At 33.6% G+C, this 15967-nt stretch overlaps 5 protein-coding genes across 7 annotated transcripts; 2 read left to right on the top strand and 3 right to left on the bottom strand.

Moving 5' to 3' along the window:
* Positions 1 to 37: 37 nt before the first annotated feature.
* Positions 38 to 4716, bottom strand: Akhr (Adipokinetic hormone receptor). Its single transcript, XM_076426051.1, has 8 exons — positions 4240 to 4716; positions 3802 to 4144; positions 2287 to 2435; positions 2101 to 2206; positions 1425 to 1632; positions 1210 to 1333; positions 1003 to 1135; positions 38 to 240 (listed from the first exon to the last, which is right to left on the bottom strand). Exons 2-8 carry the CDS (start codon positions 4054 to 4056, stop codon positions 169 to 171), a joined length of 1047 nt encoding a protein of 348 aa, XP_076282166.1. The 5' UTR covers positions 4057 to 4144; positions 4240 to 4716; the 3' UTR covers positions 38 to 168.
* Positions 4717 to 4862: 146 nt separating this feature from the next.
* On the bottom strand, positions 4863 to 7270 carry LOC143209839 (WASH complex subunit 1). 3 transcript variants are annotated; one of them, XM_076426049.1, is made up of 5 exons: positions 7229 to 7270; positions 6926 to 7050; positions 6726 to 6855; positions 6094 to 6649; positions 4863 to 6013 (listed from the first exon to the last, which is right to left on the bottom strand). In XM_076426049.1, exons 2-5 carry the CDS (start codon positions 6945 to 6947, stop codon positions 5183 to 5185), a joined length of 1539 nt encoding a protein of 512 aa, XP_076282164.1. In that variant the 5' UTR covers positions 6948 to 7050; positions 7229 to 7270; the 3' UTR covers positions 4863 to 5182. The 3 variants fall into 3 exon arrangements, with proteins under 3 accessions (XP_076282164.1, XP_076282162.1, XP_076282165.1); XM_076426047.1 differs by lacking the exon at positions 7229 to 7270 and having other exon boundaries at positions 6926 to 7222; XM_076426050.1 differs by lacking the exon at positions 7229 to 7270 and having other exon boundaries at positions 6094 to 6634; positions 6926 to 7222.
* A 1608-nt stretch (positions 7271 to 8878) lies between these two features.
* Positions 8879 to 9409, top strand: LOC143209274 (dnaJ homolog subfamily C member 30, mitochondrial). Its single transcript, XM_076424689.1, has one exon. The coding sequence runs from the start codon at positions 8879 to 8881 to the stop codon at positions 9407 to 9409; it is 531 nt and encodes a 176-aa protein (XP_076280804.1).
* A 499-nt stretch (positions 9410 to 9908) lies between these two features.
* Positions 9909 to 11418, bottom strand: Vps37b (vacuolar protein sorting 37B). Its single transcript, XM_076426053.1, has 4 exons — positions 11024 to 11418; positions 10765 to 10936; positions 10288 to 10370; positions 9909 to 10201 (listed from the first exon to the last, which is right to left on the bottom strand). The coding sequence occupies exons 1-4, from the start codon at positions 11153 to 11155 to the stop codon at positions 9935 to 9937; spliced, it is 654 nt and encodes a 217-aa protein (XP_076282168.1). The 5' UTR covers positions 11156 to 11418; the 3' UTR covers positions 9909 to 9934.
* A 233-nt stretch (positions 11419 to 11651) lies between these two features.
* Mrpl44 (mitochondrial ribosomal protein L44) lies at positions 11652 to 13291 on the top strand. Its single transcript, XM_076426052.1, has 5 exons — positions 11652 to 12003; positions 12084 to 12450; positions 12537 to 12621; positions 12710 to 13013; positions 13072 to 13291. The coding sequence occupies exons 1-5, from the start codon at positions 11937 to 11939 to the stop codon at positions 13188 to 13190; spliced, it is 942 nt and encodes a 313-aa protein (XP_076282167.1). The 5' UTR covers positions 11652 to 11936; the 3' UTR covers positions 13191 to 13291.
* The last annotated feature ends 2676 nt before the right edge of the window (positions 13292 to 15967 follow it).

Genomic DNA, 15967 nt, shown 5'->3' with positions numbered 1-15967 from the left:
GTCTTTCAACATTCAACACTTCTTGTTGCACAAAAATAATTTGATTGATCCTTTAATGTAATAATTCTTAGTCCCGGTTCTCTCAGTAAAAATCGCTTTTACTGTGCAGACATCATTTCCAGCGCCTCTTCATTATTCTTCGTATCTTTTACATTGAAAATTCTTGCATCAGTCGAGCAGTTTCAGTGACAAAGATAATGGGGTTATTCGAGTTTCTAAAGTGGTTGGTCGTACAGATGCCTAAAACATCAGCTAATTATATATTTGGTACTAATTTGGCACTAATTGGCACTAATATTCGGACACTCTTAAAAACACCGCAACTTTTCAAATATTGGACTACGCGATTTGAACTTTTTTGGGAAGCTACAGCAATTAGTTTACTACAGGATGTGAAAAGAAATTTTTTCAAAAATTGCATTTGACCGGAATTGTAGAGGAAATACTAAATGTTGCATTTTACAACTTTTTTATGCAGGCCTATATTGAAATTTTGAATAATATGTTTTGTAGATCTGTGTGGATTATATGCATTGTGAAAGTTTCATCGAAATCTGTTGATGCTGGGGAAAAATGACAGTCATTGAAAGATGTAAGAATTCTTAGATTTACTGCTGTTATAGGCCGAAAATCGTGAAAATCTGCAATTTTTACTATCTCTAAACGCTTGTGGCTCATTACAACGTCGACCGATCTTGACGAAATTTTCAGGATATGTTTAATTGGAACAGATCTACAAAAAGTATTTTTTAAATTTTCAATATAGGCCCACATAAAAAAGTTGTAAAATGGATCTTTTAGTATTTTCTCTACAATTCCGACCAATTGCAATTTTCGAAAAAATTTCTTTTCACATCCTGCAGGGAACTAAGTGCTCTAGCTTCCGAAAAAAGTTTGAATTGTATAGTCCAATATTAAAAAGATTATCGCGTTTTTTAGAGCGTCCGAATATTAATGGGAGTCACTGTATGTTAAAAGGGACGGGGTACAAACGATATTCACCTTATTGCGGTCTCTTATATTAAAAACCCCATAAACAATGGGATTCATACAAGAGTTTGTGCATGCGAATAGAAAGAGACCTTTCTGGATTCGTTGATCGACTTTGTACGCTGATTGCCTATCAATCCAATACCTGTTATTCATATCGTATTAGTATTAACTTGTATATGTCCAGAAGATCTAAGAGCATCAATAAATTCTATTTACCAAAGACTCATGACATAATAGGGTGTCCAGCAAACAAAGAAGACAGCAACGATGATCACCGTCATTTTGAGAGTTCTTATTTTTGCTCGTGTTAGAAAACCCATCGAAGAACGACGAATCTTGTCTGAAATCAATGAAAGTGGTAATGCTAAGTAAAACAAATTGATTCGCGTATTCCCATTTCTAATCGACGCGTTAAATAAACTTAAACATACCGCGTTCACTCTTTTTCGATCTTTTACAAATTTCCAACAAAATGTTTGTGTAAGTGTATATTATCACGATAAGAGGAAGCCAATACATCATGACCATTCCAAAAAGAGAATATGTGATTTCGTGAGTGTATGTTGGAAAAGTGTTAAATGTGACACATTGTGAATACCAAGAGATATTTGGATGGGTTTCCAAATGAAATACTACCATCTAAAAATAATATATATAATATACAGATGCAAACACTATTCCTACTTTTGCATCTTAATATTTGCAGGATGTTCTGGAGGTACAATGGGAGACAAAAGTACAAGAAATTCGAAATCCATCGATATATATTGGCAATGAAAGCATTTCATGAGTATATTTTGCATTAAACTTTTGCGAATACTGTACCGAATTTTATAAATTCTCCATAAGAAGACGTGTTAAAACGTGCAAACTTTAAGTTGATATAATTCTTAAACGGTGCAGTGAATCGAACCCAAACTTTGGTAGTTGTAAGAATTATATCTTGTCAGATTTTCAAAAATTTTGTTGCGTTTTTATATACCTCCAGAACACCGTTAAACACAGACATTCATACACGGTTGAAAGAATACTCTTCAGTCATTTGTTTCAGTTATAAGTTAGTCATTGTTATTTTAACTGTGTTACAAATATTTATAGTTATTGTACCTGCGGCATCGAGCATAGAATGGATCCTATCCATGCAAAGCATAGCATAATTTTCCCTCTCTTATCAACGTCCCACAGTTGGAGAGGCCGTATCACGGCATAATATCTACAATAATTTCATATAACAGATTATTTTCACGTATATCGAACAAGGATCAGCAAATTACAATCAAATGTTTTACCGACCTGTCTATACTTATGCATACTAAAATGAAAGACGATAGGTACAGACCAAACATTCTGAAGAATGCCATTATTCGGCACATCGCATCTCCTGCTTCCCATGATACTGTAATTGCCCAACCAATTTCAAGAGGCATCATTAGGAAAGTTACCTGGAAACTTATTTCTTAAAAAAGTATAATAAACAGACAAACTGCAGTAAAATGATCGCTAGTCAAGCAAGCGGGATAGGATTATTATTGATCTAGATCAGACGAGTCAATTCACTTTATTTATTGCTGGATACAGTGACTCCCATCAATATTCGGACACTCTAAAAAAAAACGATAACTTTGTTAATATTGGACTATGCGATTTGAACTTTTTTGGGAAGCTAGAGCAATTAGTTTACTACAGGATGTGAAAAGAAATTTTTTCAAAAATTCCAATTGGTCGGAATTGTAGAGAAAATACTAAATGTTGCATTTTACAACTTTTTTATGCGGGCCTATATTAAAATGTTTAATAACACGTTTTGTAGATCCGTGTCAATTATATGCACCGTGAAAGTTTCACAGAAATCGATTGATGCGGGAAAGAACAACAGACACTGAAAGATATCAGAATCCTTAGAATTACTGCAGTTCGAGGCCGAAAATCGTGAGAAACTGCAATTTTTACCATCTTTAAACGTTTGTATCTCATTGCAACGTCGACCGATTTTGACGAAATTGACAGATTACGTTTAATTGACACAGATCTACAAAACGTATCTTCTAAATTTCCCATATAAGCCCACAGAAAAAAGTTGAAAAATACAACTTTTAGTAATTTCTCTACAATTCCGACAACTCGCAGTTTCTTTCAAAAATTTTTATCACGTTGTGTAGCAAACCAATTGTTCTACCGTCTCCAAAAATTTGAAGTCGTATATTCCAATATTAAAACAGTTATGGTGTTTTTAAGAGTGTCCGAATATTAGTGGGAGTCACTGTAAACAGAAAGAGACAATCCCATAGTAATTAAATTGAAACATTAAGCTGAGTCATAATACTATATGCTATTCTGCACTATTAATGAAGAAATGTAATTTATTTTTAGTTAGATTTAGATAGAACAGATAATTTCTTCTTTCTAAATTAACACATTACCGACCGGTGATTATTGCATAATTTTGAAAAATCTGTGGTACATGCCTGAACACTTTTTACTGGAACGTTCAATAGCAACAGCAATTTTCATTTTGAACGAACAAGTCACCCTCAATAAAGTCATCTAATAGTTTCATTCAAGATTGCAATGTAGAAGAAAATTTCTATGCTTTCTTTCGGTACAGCACAATTATTAAAAATCCTATTAATAGGCTTCCGGTAGGTAAAGTGTTAAATACTATCTGTTAATTGTTTAGTAGCTTGTTCCTATTCAGATAAATATAGAATAGAATTTCTATTGAAGCATTACAAATGCGATCTATTATACTTCCCTATACTTTATAGACTTCATACTGCCTATCATGCGACCTTACTTGGTAATACTTACAAGTAGATCTGCAATTGCAAGATGCATCAGCATTGCATGTATTCTTGATTTCGATGTACGCTTCCTACGCGTAATTAGAACTAGCACTGTTGTATTTCCCAAAGCAGACACAATCATTAGTACACTATAAACAATGATACTAACAACGTGGCCCTCGTTAAAGCGCATATCAATTGGAAGTTCTACATTGTTTGAACCGTTCGTCCTCGAATTCGGTAATTCCGTTGTAGAAGAAATTTTTATTGTACTCCCCATAGTGTCTTGCAATCATAAAAACTTGATCAGAGAAAGAAAATTGATTATCCAAGTTAATTCGTATTCTAAGTGACACTGTTCATTTCCTCTGAAAACGATGATACGATTAAGGTAAATTCTCGATTAAAAAATATATATATATATATATATATATATATATGTAAGATGGTTAAATTTACTAACGGTTTTAAAATAGTGCTTTATTAATTTGCACTTTGATCACTGTGAGAATACACAACAAAAATCACCTTCCATCCTTCTCAGTTTTTCTTTATTAATTCTATTTATATAATTAGTTCTTTAGATAAGTAGATACACGATATTTACACAGATTTTCGAAAACTGGACATTCCCAAAGGCGCATGCTAACGATTGTAAGCGATAAAATTAGGATAAAGTATACAACCGACGTTGCAATAGGTTTATTGTAATGTTCCACTGTCGAAAATATCGCTCGTTGAGAGAGAATGAAAAATGGATCCGCATCGGAACACAGTAGAGTACGTGATTATTTATCACGCTTAAGTAACAGTTCAACGATAATAATAAATTTTAAATTGCGAATTTGTTGCTAAACAGCATCAACTATTGAACGAGCAAAAACTACGAATTTCACGATCCAACTAAGATTGACAAGCGGACATGGACACTTGGCCCGGTAATCTGGGGTCAAGTGTTAAATCCAAACTGATAATTACATCAACATGTTTCCATCATAATTATATTGTCGCGAGACGATGACAATATCAATGGTTGACCAGTTACAATTAATCTTTAAATTGCTCTCTACATTGAATACATCTGAGAATGTTTAACATTTGTTAATAGTTTATTTATCTCGGAGACTCTGTTATAAGATTAATCAACAAGCATAGTACGCATCCGTAAAAGAAATATAAATTTTATAAAGTATTCTTATGCAAAACAAATACCAAATATACATGTTTTTTCTTTTTTTATTGCACAGTGTATAGTGTGTACCTAGAAATACTATTATATATTTACTTTATATACTTATTTTTTCAATGAGAACCTTTTATATCAAATATTCCAAATAGTTCATTCGAGTAGGAAAGAATTCGCACATGTACGGAACTAAAATGCACATAATCAACGACATTGAACGTTACTCATCCCAATCATCAGTGTCCGGCTGAGAATCGTTCTCGCTGGTAGCAGAATTCCTATCCGACGTGGTTGTTTCACTCGGTTTTGGAGGAGGAGGAATTAAGCTTGACATTCTCTCCAAAGCGCTACCTCCAGACCCTGCGATTCCTTTTCTCCTGAGGGCTAGCTTTGTATGCAAATCTGCCATTAAATCTCCTCCAACGGATGCGGAGGACCATCGATTTCGTTTCTCCTCTGTTGGCACTGTATGCCTCAACTTCGCTCTTCCTACACCACCTGCGTTTCGAATTTCAGCCATTAAGTTCGAACGATCGTCTACGTTTGCTGCTTTATTTTTCTCTTTGTTGGTTTTCTTCTTCTCAGGACTTTTTTGGATGGCTTTAGCATCTGTTTCTGATGCAGGTGGTGGTGGAGGTGGTGGCGGTGGTGGTGGCGGTGGTGGTGGTGGTGGAGGTGGTGGTGGTGGCGGTGTCATCGATGGCAAGGATGATTGATGAATTTTCTCTGGATTTAAGGAAATTGTACTGGAAGCATCAGAAGATGTAAATGGCAATGGAGGAGGTGGCGAAAATGTGGTCGTATCTTTGGTAGAATCTTTCGAAGAACCAGTGTTCGCGAAACCTGGTAAATTTGGAACATCTTGTTCGTGCTTCGTACTCGAATCTTTTTCGTCAGCAGTTGGAGTTGGAAGATCGAGTCGAACAGTAGGTGTTGTTACCGCTGAAGATGGTGCGATAGGACTTTGGGAATTAAGGTCTAATATAAATTTCTCATCGTCGACAATGCCAGGTAAATCTGGAAGTGTTGGTGGTACATTTATCTGAGGCACCTAGAAATAAAATATATTTAATTTAGCGATAATGTGTCTATTTTTTGTACTGAAGTTGTTAAATATTTCATCTTTTATACCTCGCCTAAAGTTGGAGTATAAAGATAGCTACTAGACGAATCCATTTCTGACATTAACCATGGTTGTATAATCGAGTCAGGTGCATCTTCGATTTGTTGCTTTTCATTTACTCGTTGACCGGTCTGTTTGGTAGATATCTTATAAGGGTTATCCGTACTATCGAATAGTAGAGCACTAATCGAAAATAGATCGGGAGGAAACAACAATTCATTATTGTCTATATAAACGTCTTTGCTTGTCTTAGATCGCACGTGATAAAATTGTAACTTCTCCTGCAAGTTATTATTTCCAACATATTGACCATCCTCTGTTTTACAATTGGAAGGCAAGTATGTTTCAGGCACTTCTTTTATAGACACAGAACATTTGTAAACTTTTGGTATCTCATGGATATCTTTATACCTAGACGGTATTGCCATTTCGTACTCTTTATACGTATGATTAGCTGGATACTTCGCAGCGGAATACATTTTCACAGCTTTTAAATTTAGATTCGTTTGCAAGTATTTCAATTGGTCTTGAAGTTTTGTAGCCCTATTCCTAACATTTAATAATCTGTTGGGAAATTTCAGCGTCTTTCAAATTATATAACAATATAACAATATTTAATAATGAAGAACATGGTAATCACCTTTGACTATTTTCATGAAGTCTCTTGTCGATACAATCAAATATATAAGAAACCGCAGAATTTAAATTATCCAGCGTTTCTGATATTTGAACAATTGTTTCTTCATGTCTTAAATTGTCGGGAATAACACCTAAATATATGAATGATATTGAAAATCTATCTCTGCATTGAGAAACTTGACTAATAAACGTTTTACATACCAATTTCGATTCGTTCCGGCATTGTTATAACAGGTTTTAAAGGCACATTTATTTAATTAAATGTAACGATTTATGTTTCAAGCAAAATATATTGCACACGCACCATTTAGCTGAATTAGATAATCCTGTAAATATTACATTCTTTACCAACACACTTTTTCAGTGTACTAGTATTTTCAAAAATTAACTAAATCATAAATATAAGATACAGGAAACATCAGGATATTTTGACACTTCGATATCTCTGTCCTTCACATCTGTTCACATCTTACATGAAGAAGGAAGAAGAGATTGCACACTCACACTGTCACTGTGCTTATTTTGAGCTGCATGCGAGGGATTGGAAACGATGGATAGCGCGGCGATTTTTGAAACTCAGTTACAACTGCGATCCAAAAGACTTATCTCAGGGATTTACAATGATTGCTTCTGCGCCCTTCATCTATACATATGTATACCTACACTATTTATTTGCAAAAGGAAGAAGCACCCAGCCATACGTAAAAGATTAAATAAGAAGTTCTGAGAATATGTGTTATTGCAGATTATCATGTACAATACTTCAATCATTGTACAATACAATATTTCTACATAAAGATATTGTTTGTCATTATATATATATATATATATCTTATATAATTATCCTAGGTGCTTCTTTCTTTTGCACAGTAGTGTATATATATATATGGAAGTATGTAATTTTGTGGCTGTATTCGTGGGATACACTTCCTTACGCACGCGCACTTAGTAAATACATGCAGAGACAATTGGTTGTCGAAAAACATCGGGGTTTCGCTTCTAGTATACTGTATCGTTCTGACGTGACTTTTTCTAGCAGTAGACTAGCAGACAGTTTGAATAATACACTTGCCGAGTATCCATTATGTTGTTTCAGCTGTTGGACAGTTGTTGCTTCATGAATCAATGAATATACACGTGTATTTGAATACCGTACGTGTATAGAAATATACGCAGGGTCCGTAAACAAGAATATATGGATACTATTGCGTTAAAAAATACACGGAGTAATATCTAGATAAACTATCTAAAGTTGGCGCTATGGAATGCTCTTAGCATTGACCTTCATTGTGAAGAAGTTTTTCAGTAATATTGACTGACAACATTCATTATTTACGAAAGAAGAATATCGAAAATATATTTCAGAAAATAAAGTAAGTCAATACAAATGAACTTTGTTCACCATTACAAGTAAGCAAATCATATTGACAATGATGTGATATAACTCATTCACGTGTAAAATTTATCTAAAAATATAAGCAATGCATCAGATTTGTCATCATTAACCATAATAATGAACCAACTATTATCGTCATTAACCGTAATGATGAACCAACAATTTAGATTTAAGAAAATTATTGAGAACTATTGTTTTTCAACTACATGCCATCGTTAAAATTTTCTGAAAGTTCTCTCTAACAAATTCTGTGTACCAACCAGAAATTTATATTTTATTCATCTCAATTAAATATGTTAATTTAATCCATTTCTAAGGAATTGTATTTGTTCGATAATATGATATAAAACACCTCTAAATGTTTTCTAAATAAAGCCTTCGTTTCTACGTATTTGTTTAATGACACGACTTAATAATTATATATTAATTTGCTACTTCCATGTTTATTTTTATTACTTACACGTGTGTTTTTCTCCTTCCAATAGGTTTTAACCCTGTTAAATAAATGTTTATTGATTAAGCATTTGAGTAAACAGAGCATGAAATATCTGTCTCTTTAAGTATGGCTCGTACAAAATACGTAAGACAATTGTACATTTATACTATGTAGATAGGCCATCAGTTTTACTATAGAAGAAAAAAGGTACATGTACAAATATAAATAATAATATATTTATTCAATCTCTTCAATGACATCTTTGAATATACGAGTTATATTAAGGATGTTGAACCAACATACATTATTAAAGTATATGAAAATGACACTATCTACAAAATCTAAAACTCATTATGATACGTTAAATGTATCTCCAAATGCTACGTATAATGAAATAAAATCAGCCTACTACAAATTAACATTACAATATCATCCTGATAGAAATAAAAGTGAGGAAGCAAGAAAAATGTTTCACAATATTTCTGATGCGTACGAAGTAATCGGTAATTTTGCATCACGTAAGAAATATGACAGAAGTATTGCAGTTAAACGTGTAGATATAGATCAAATTCAGAGACCGCCAACAACAGAAGAGTATTCTAAGCAGCATATGGCTAAGATATATGATTTTGACGATTGGCTTAGAGCACATTACGGGAAATCGTTTGCAAAGTATAAAGCAAGAAAACAACTATACAGTCAATTCCTCAAAGAAAAAGAAAAAAAGCAGAGAGAAAATCTATCAATGTCGCGTTTATTGCTACCCATAGCTGTACTAGGTTTCTCCGTTGTTGGTATTCTGTATTATACAGATCGAAGGATTAAGAAACTTGATGATCCAAAGCGTGAATGATGTAACATTAATGTCATAGTAAAATTAGGTTCCATTAACTTGAAATGAAACTGTAAAGTATGCTACATAGTACAATTAAAATAGTTTTCTCCACAATGTATATAAAAAGGTATGATCATTCTCGTTACGAAATAGGATATATTAAATAAATGTTTTTATTTTAATATCCCGTTTCCTAAATTCTTTACATCTAATAAGTGAAGAACAAGAGTATGAAAATAATTTATTACTAGTCACAAACATATTAGAGTGAATAATTAGATCTATAAATACATATTGTATGAAATAAAAGCCTTAACATGTTTTGTTTGTAATGTTTCAAATTAAAAATTTCGTTTGTTCATTATGTGAGTAGTCAACTGACTTTTGCTGTTCATTAATGCAAATATTCTATTGTACAAAAACGTAGTGACTTTATTTTACTAAATATTTCGATTACTTGGGGGGAATATACGTTTTTTTATAGTAAATATTATTCATCTCCAAAGAATAACACACATTTTATATATGCTTTGATTAAAAAATTTAATATGGCCCATAATGTGGTAAACCAGATGGCACAGGCATAGGCATAGAGACAGGTCCAGTCGGATAAGGAATCGCAGGTGCTATGCCAGGAAAATTACTAGCAATTGGATAACCTGGACCAGCAGAAGAATGTGATTTCCGTATTAATTCTTTTAGCTTATCTACTTTCACTTTACGCAGATGCATTAATTTTCTTTGCGAGAGAAATTGTTCTAGAAACTCATCTACTTCCATATCACCAGCCAAGAATCTCCCTGCTATACTCTGTACATTAAAAAACATATCAATATTATTGCATTTACATAACAAGATATCATAGTAGTGATAATTGTTCATAATATGTGTCGTACCTCTGACTGTTCTTCAATTTCAGCAGCAGCTGTCTCTAATAGATCTAAAGCAGTATCAACAGTCATTTCACCAGACTTTTCCTCTAAAATCATAACACATAAATTTGTGAGTCCATTCAATCCACACCATAGGGCTCACTGGTGAATCCCAGTAGTAGTGTTTTTTGATAGAGCCTCAGATATCTTTGGTATCGAACAAATGCAAGATTTCAGAAAGGTATTGGGTATGGGAATAAGTTTCCACCCCTTTTCGTTGAAAAGAAGCGAACATGTACTATGTTCCATCAAATACGCAATCGGTACTTAAGTACAACGACATCTCTAAAAGGGCGGAAACTTATTCCCATACCCAATAGAATAAAGTTGATTATTAGGAAAAAACATAGATGGTATCTACGGGAAAAATTCGGAAACGGGGCTCGGTAGCCAACATGTTAAAGATTAATTCGATATAAATTAAATTTGATATAAACTTACTTAACTCCTCCAGCTTCTCTTTCACGCTCGCACATAAGTCGCTTCCTCTTTCGCTGAGTTCTTTTAAAATTTGTTTACTACCTTCTAATTCTGGTTGCTTCGATAAATTAAACTCTGCCAAAGATCTATTGCTTGCCAATAACATATCTTTCTCTGTTTCCAAACCTTTAAACTATTTTTAATACAAGATTTACAATAGATACTTATGTATTTAAAAGATACATCCATAATTGTATATATTATATATATACATACATACCTGCTTTATGTCTTTTACAATATCTTCAAATTTATTGTCATTGTTTATTAATTCTTTAAGTTCCTCGTTAGTTAGGTGTGTAAGTGAACCTAACGCAGCAGGTATATCAGGTTCTTGATTTGCTTTGTACATTGTTTAACAATATCTAATTTAATCGGATTTTCATGGATTATAGTTGTTTTTAAATATAGAAAAAAACTATAAGAGGTTACGCAAGTAATTTGTACTTATTAAGTAAATTATTGCGATGTAATAACTAGTTCAACATTAGTATTTACGTAGTTAGTCTGTCAATATCGTATGTTTTATTGGTTTTATTATACTGTCACTTGTGATCACCAGAGATCAACGAAATCGAGATATGCAACTGGCTTCCATAATTTTTCTTCGTAAATTTGATTTTCTAGTGACATTACCGCAACAGTTTTTATTGAGTTTTTATTGGTCATGGTTGGTCATGGTCATGACCAGACTGCAATTTTATGCAATTTCGTATGCAAAATATTTTCATTATTATTGCAACGAATCGGATCGTATAACACGAACTGAGTGCTGAGTATGACCAGATGAACTGCAGATGAACTGAGATGAACCTGGATAAACTGGATAAACCAATGAACTGGAACCAACTGGAACAGACTGAACAAACTGAATCAATAGAGATTTTTGTTATATAGAGACTTTAAAGCTTTCAAGTGGCAACAGATATGATTATATATATTTAGTAACTAGCATTCATATCTTTATTAGAAGTACAAATGGTATAAAGGAAGCTTTTCAGGTTATACAGTCAAGTGATTTGTTGTTAATAATTTCGATTACACGTTATTATTACACGTATTAAATCAATTAATATTTTACCGAACTAAGAACCAAAACTTCACAGATAAATCACATATTCTTTTTATAAAATATGATCATGAATAGGTTACGACCGTGCTTAAAGAATCTTGTAAATATAAAGTTTGTGAATTACGAAGGTAAGTGTTCTGGTTTTTTAAATCTAATAATACTGTTACATACTATGTTTAAATATACGAATTATTAATCGTAAATCTAGATTGTAGATATATTAAACGGTGGGTCTCCCCAACTCAAAAAGTAATAACCGCAAGAAAAAAGAGATTACCTGCACAACCCGAACCTAAACGTAGTAACTTTATTGACTGGAATAGGGAAGCAGAGCTGTATGCATTTAATCAGAGGCTCTCTGAAAATTTTAAAACAGATAAATTAAATCAAGCATTCATCCATAAGTCATATATTTTTGTGGAAGAGAAGAAACAAGAAGAAATGGGAGTGAGTAATCCTGAACTCAAAATACCACATAATGAAGATTTAATTGAAATAGGAAAAGAAATAACTTCAAAGGTTGTAACAAATTATTTAAGTAAATCTTTCCCACGTGTACCTGCATCTGGCATTATGTACGTATAAAAGTATTTTGGTTCTTTGATTAATGTAACATTAATACATATAATTAATTGAACTGTATTCATATTTTTAACTTTAGGAGTTTCCACGACTACCTTATGTCAGAAGAAATTCTGGCTAAAGCATCAACGCATCTTGGGACAAAGGATATTATACTGAGCGGTGTATGTATATTTTTACATAGAAATATGAATCATTACAGAAAAATACATTTATGAATCGTTACTAACAACATATTTTTTGTTTATTTAGGATCATCCTGTAACACAGGAAACATTAGCCAACACATTTTTAGCTCTTGTAGCAGCACTTGCCGAAAGCACTGATATTAAACACGCAGGTGTCTTTGTTCGAGATTTTCTAATAGCTGGATTAGCTACTAAAGATTTAACCGAGATTTGGTGCCCATCAGATCCATTTGAGATGTTAAACCGTATAATTTACAAAGAGAGAAACACATCTGTGGAACCTAGAATTATTGGACAAGCTGGGAAAAATACTATTGAATCGGCTTACCAAGTTGCAATTTACACCAATAAACAATTCTTAGGTTCAGGTAAATATTGAGATTTCTACACATTTCGTATTTAATAACTAATGGATCATGTTTTCAGGTTTTGGACAAAATATTACGGAAGCGAAAAATGTAGCTGCTATGAACGTGTTATGTAAAATATTCGGTTTATTAGACTCTAGTCAACCATTACGATTTGATCAAACAGTAGATGTTTGAATGTGGCGAAAATTACATATAAAGCAAATAGAACGTTAAGTATTGACACGAATGTAAAACTATGTAAATGTACAGGAAGTAATATAAGAATTGCAACTCGATTTATAATTAAGATCGTATAAAAAATTAAGTTATTACTAATACCCAGGACAGAAGATAATGAAAAATCTAGAAACACGAATAAAAAAGATCAATTCACATACAAGTGAGAAGTATTTAAATTAAAAATGAATTCTTTAAAATCACTTATATTCGTAATTTCTATTGTTTTATTGAGATCAATTACATGTACATTGATTAATCTACATGTTTACATTTTGTAATGAAATGCATGACACTAATCATGATAACGATAAAAGTTTACAATTAGAATTTCTTCCAAAAGTTAAGTTAAAGTTCATTCTAGTGCACAGGCTTTATTTTGGAAACTTTGTAGAAAATATTTTATATAATGAAAAAATACACCGTTTCATCGAGCCTATTTAAACAGTATACAAGACACCTGCGACAAATATTGTCAAATATTATGACACTTAACGGATAACCCAAAATTTTTCCATATCGGTCGCAGGTATAATATTGATTACTTATGATTCATGCTATCCCCTTTAAGGTGGTTCATCCTTGTCCCCATCCGCACTCCACCGTTCCGAGTTTCCGCCACGTCTACCGCCTTCTCCCTCTTTCTCTTTCTCCCGTCTCATTTCTGTTTCTCTTTTTCTCTATTCGTCTCTCACTCCTTATCCTCTCTATTTCTTTCGCACTTTGATTCTTTCTTTGTCCCTCATTATACCTTTCTTTCTCACTTATTTGTACAACCACATAGATACGCACGCGCACACAAACGCACGTATTATCCCACTACTTGCTCTATTCCTGCGAGGCTGCGAGTAACGACTCAATGGCGCTGCCACACCCTTTCGCCATCGAGTAATCAGTGTTATTGTTTTCTAGTTCCACTTCTGTTATTGCTTCTCCGTATAATAACTATACTGTATCGATTAGCGATATTTAGAGACTGATGTATGTAGTACAAGAAGAGCACGGGCAATGATTTTCATAAAATTAATTTTGTTTCATATATAAATATATATATGTATATACAATATATATACGATATACATATACACATATATCACAGAACGGTATACATAGGAACTAATTTGTGTGCTGTCTACGCCCCTGGATTCTTAGTGTCTGACCCTGGTTTTACAAGTACTACCATATTCTGCTTGTCTCGGAGCAAAAGTTAAAATCTGCAACGTGCAACACGATTGCGCAACTCAAAAACTAAGGCATAGTTGGGTCCGCTTTACTGTTACATCGATGAACAAGTATTTCCAGACCTGTTCATATTCGCGTGTATTAAAATCACACATTCGTCGAATGTGGACTAGCAGATACGTCATACCTTAGTTTATACCTGTTCAGTATCTTAAATACAATATCCTACTCTTTCATTGTAAAAAGCTCTATTCGAAATTGTGCATTTCTCGGCGAAATGCTGTAAGTAAAGCGACGCTTACTTATTAGAAAGTACAGTTACAGTATCAATGTACACTAACGTCTGGTCATGCATACAGTATAACGAGAGTGATGCTTTAACTACCAAACCGCATCGCCTACAGAGACGTATAAAATAAGTTATGTACATGTATCCCAGAATTTTGGAATCATTTTTTTCGAAAATTGCAGGAGATCGGTGGAAAACTTTGTAACCTGTTAAGGCTTCGTAGATCTTTCATTCTCTCGTGTATTTCAACCCCCCCTCCCCTTCTTTCTATCTCCTCCAACTCTGTAAAACGGGATTCTTTCCTTCTCTGGTCTGCCGTTCTCCGTACACTCATGTGTTGGTGGATTGCCTGGCGTCCATGGAGCCTTCTGCGACGTTGCCATGAGTATTCTAATAATGCATCGTTGCCGAGTTCTCCTGCACCATCTCTTTCTTTTTCTCTCGTGTATATGCTTGCACGATCTCTCTCGCACTTTTGGCTGTGCACGGCCAGGATCAACCATATACCCTCCTCCGCCAACGGCCGACATCCCTACCCGTACTATACACAACCCCTCCTTCCCTTCTCTTCATTTCTGTACTGTTCCCTACCCAACCCTTCTCTTCCCTTCTACCCGGCCGCAAGGCAGCGAGTTTGCTTGTGCCCGATGCAGTGCTGTACACATCATTTTACCTTACCTTCTATCTGTATTTGCAAAATAACAATTCTATCAAATTTCTTAGGACCGCGCAAATGCCTGCGAATCTAAAACACATAATGTGCAATAAACTGTCCTAATCCCGTTCGCACAAAAATCAGTTTAGCTAATGCGAATTTAACAATTTTACACGTTATATCGTAAAACATATGGGCTAATCGACAAACTAATGATAAAACATGGTATACACAATTTTTGCACGTGTACGAATATATATGTATGTACAAACGGTGATTGACGAATGTAAATTCGTTCAGTTCAAAAAAATGATAGAGTTACTCGTAAACAATAAATTATTATACAATACAACGTTTATTATCTTTCGCGATCACCTTTAAGTGAAAAGTTTGTATTGATAGTTTAACAATTATTGGCTTCGTATCCGGTTTATCTGCGAATTTTCCAAGGGCTCCATTGTCGAAAATTTCGCTAAATTGCAGAAACAATGTTTCCCAGAAATTCGTTGCAAAATCACAAAGCACGAGTACAAGCAGAATCAGGAAACGTGCTCGTACAATTTATAAGAAATTCGAAAACGTTGCTGGTCTTACTGGAAATCGTTTAGA

This window comes from Lasioglossum baleicum, chromosome 6 (assembly GCF_051020765.1).
Source record: "Lasioglossum baleicum chromosome 6, iyLasBale1, whole genome shotgun sequence".
Lineage (NCBI taxonomy): Eukaryota > Metazoa > Arthropoda > Insecta > Hymenoptera > Halictidae > Lasioglossum > Lasioglossum baleicum.
This window is presented reverse-complemented; position numbering and strand designations above follow the sequence as displayed.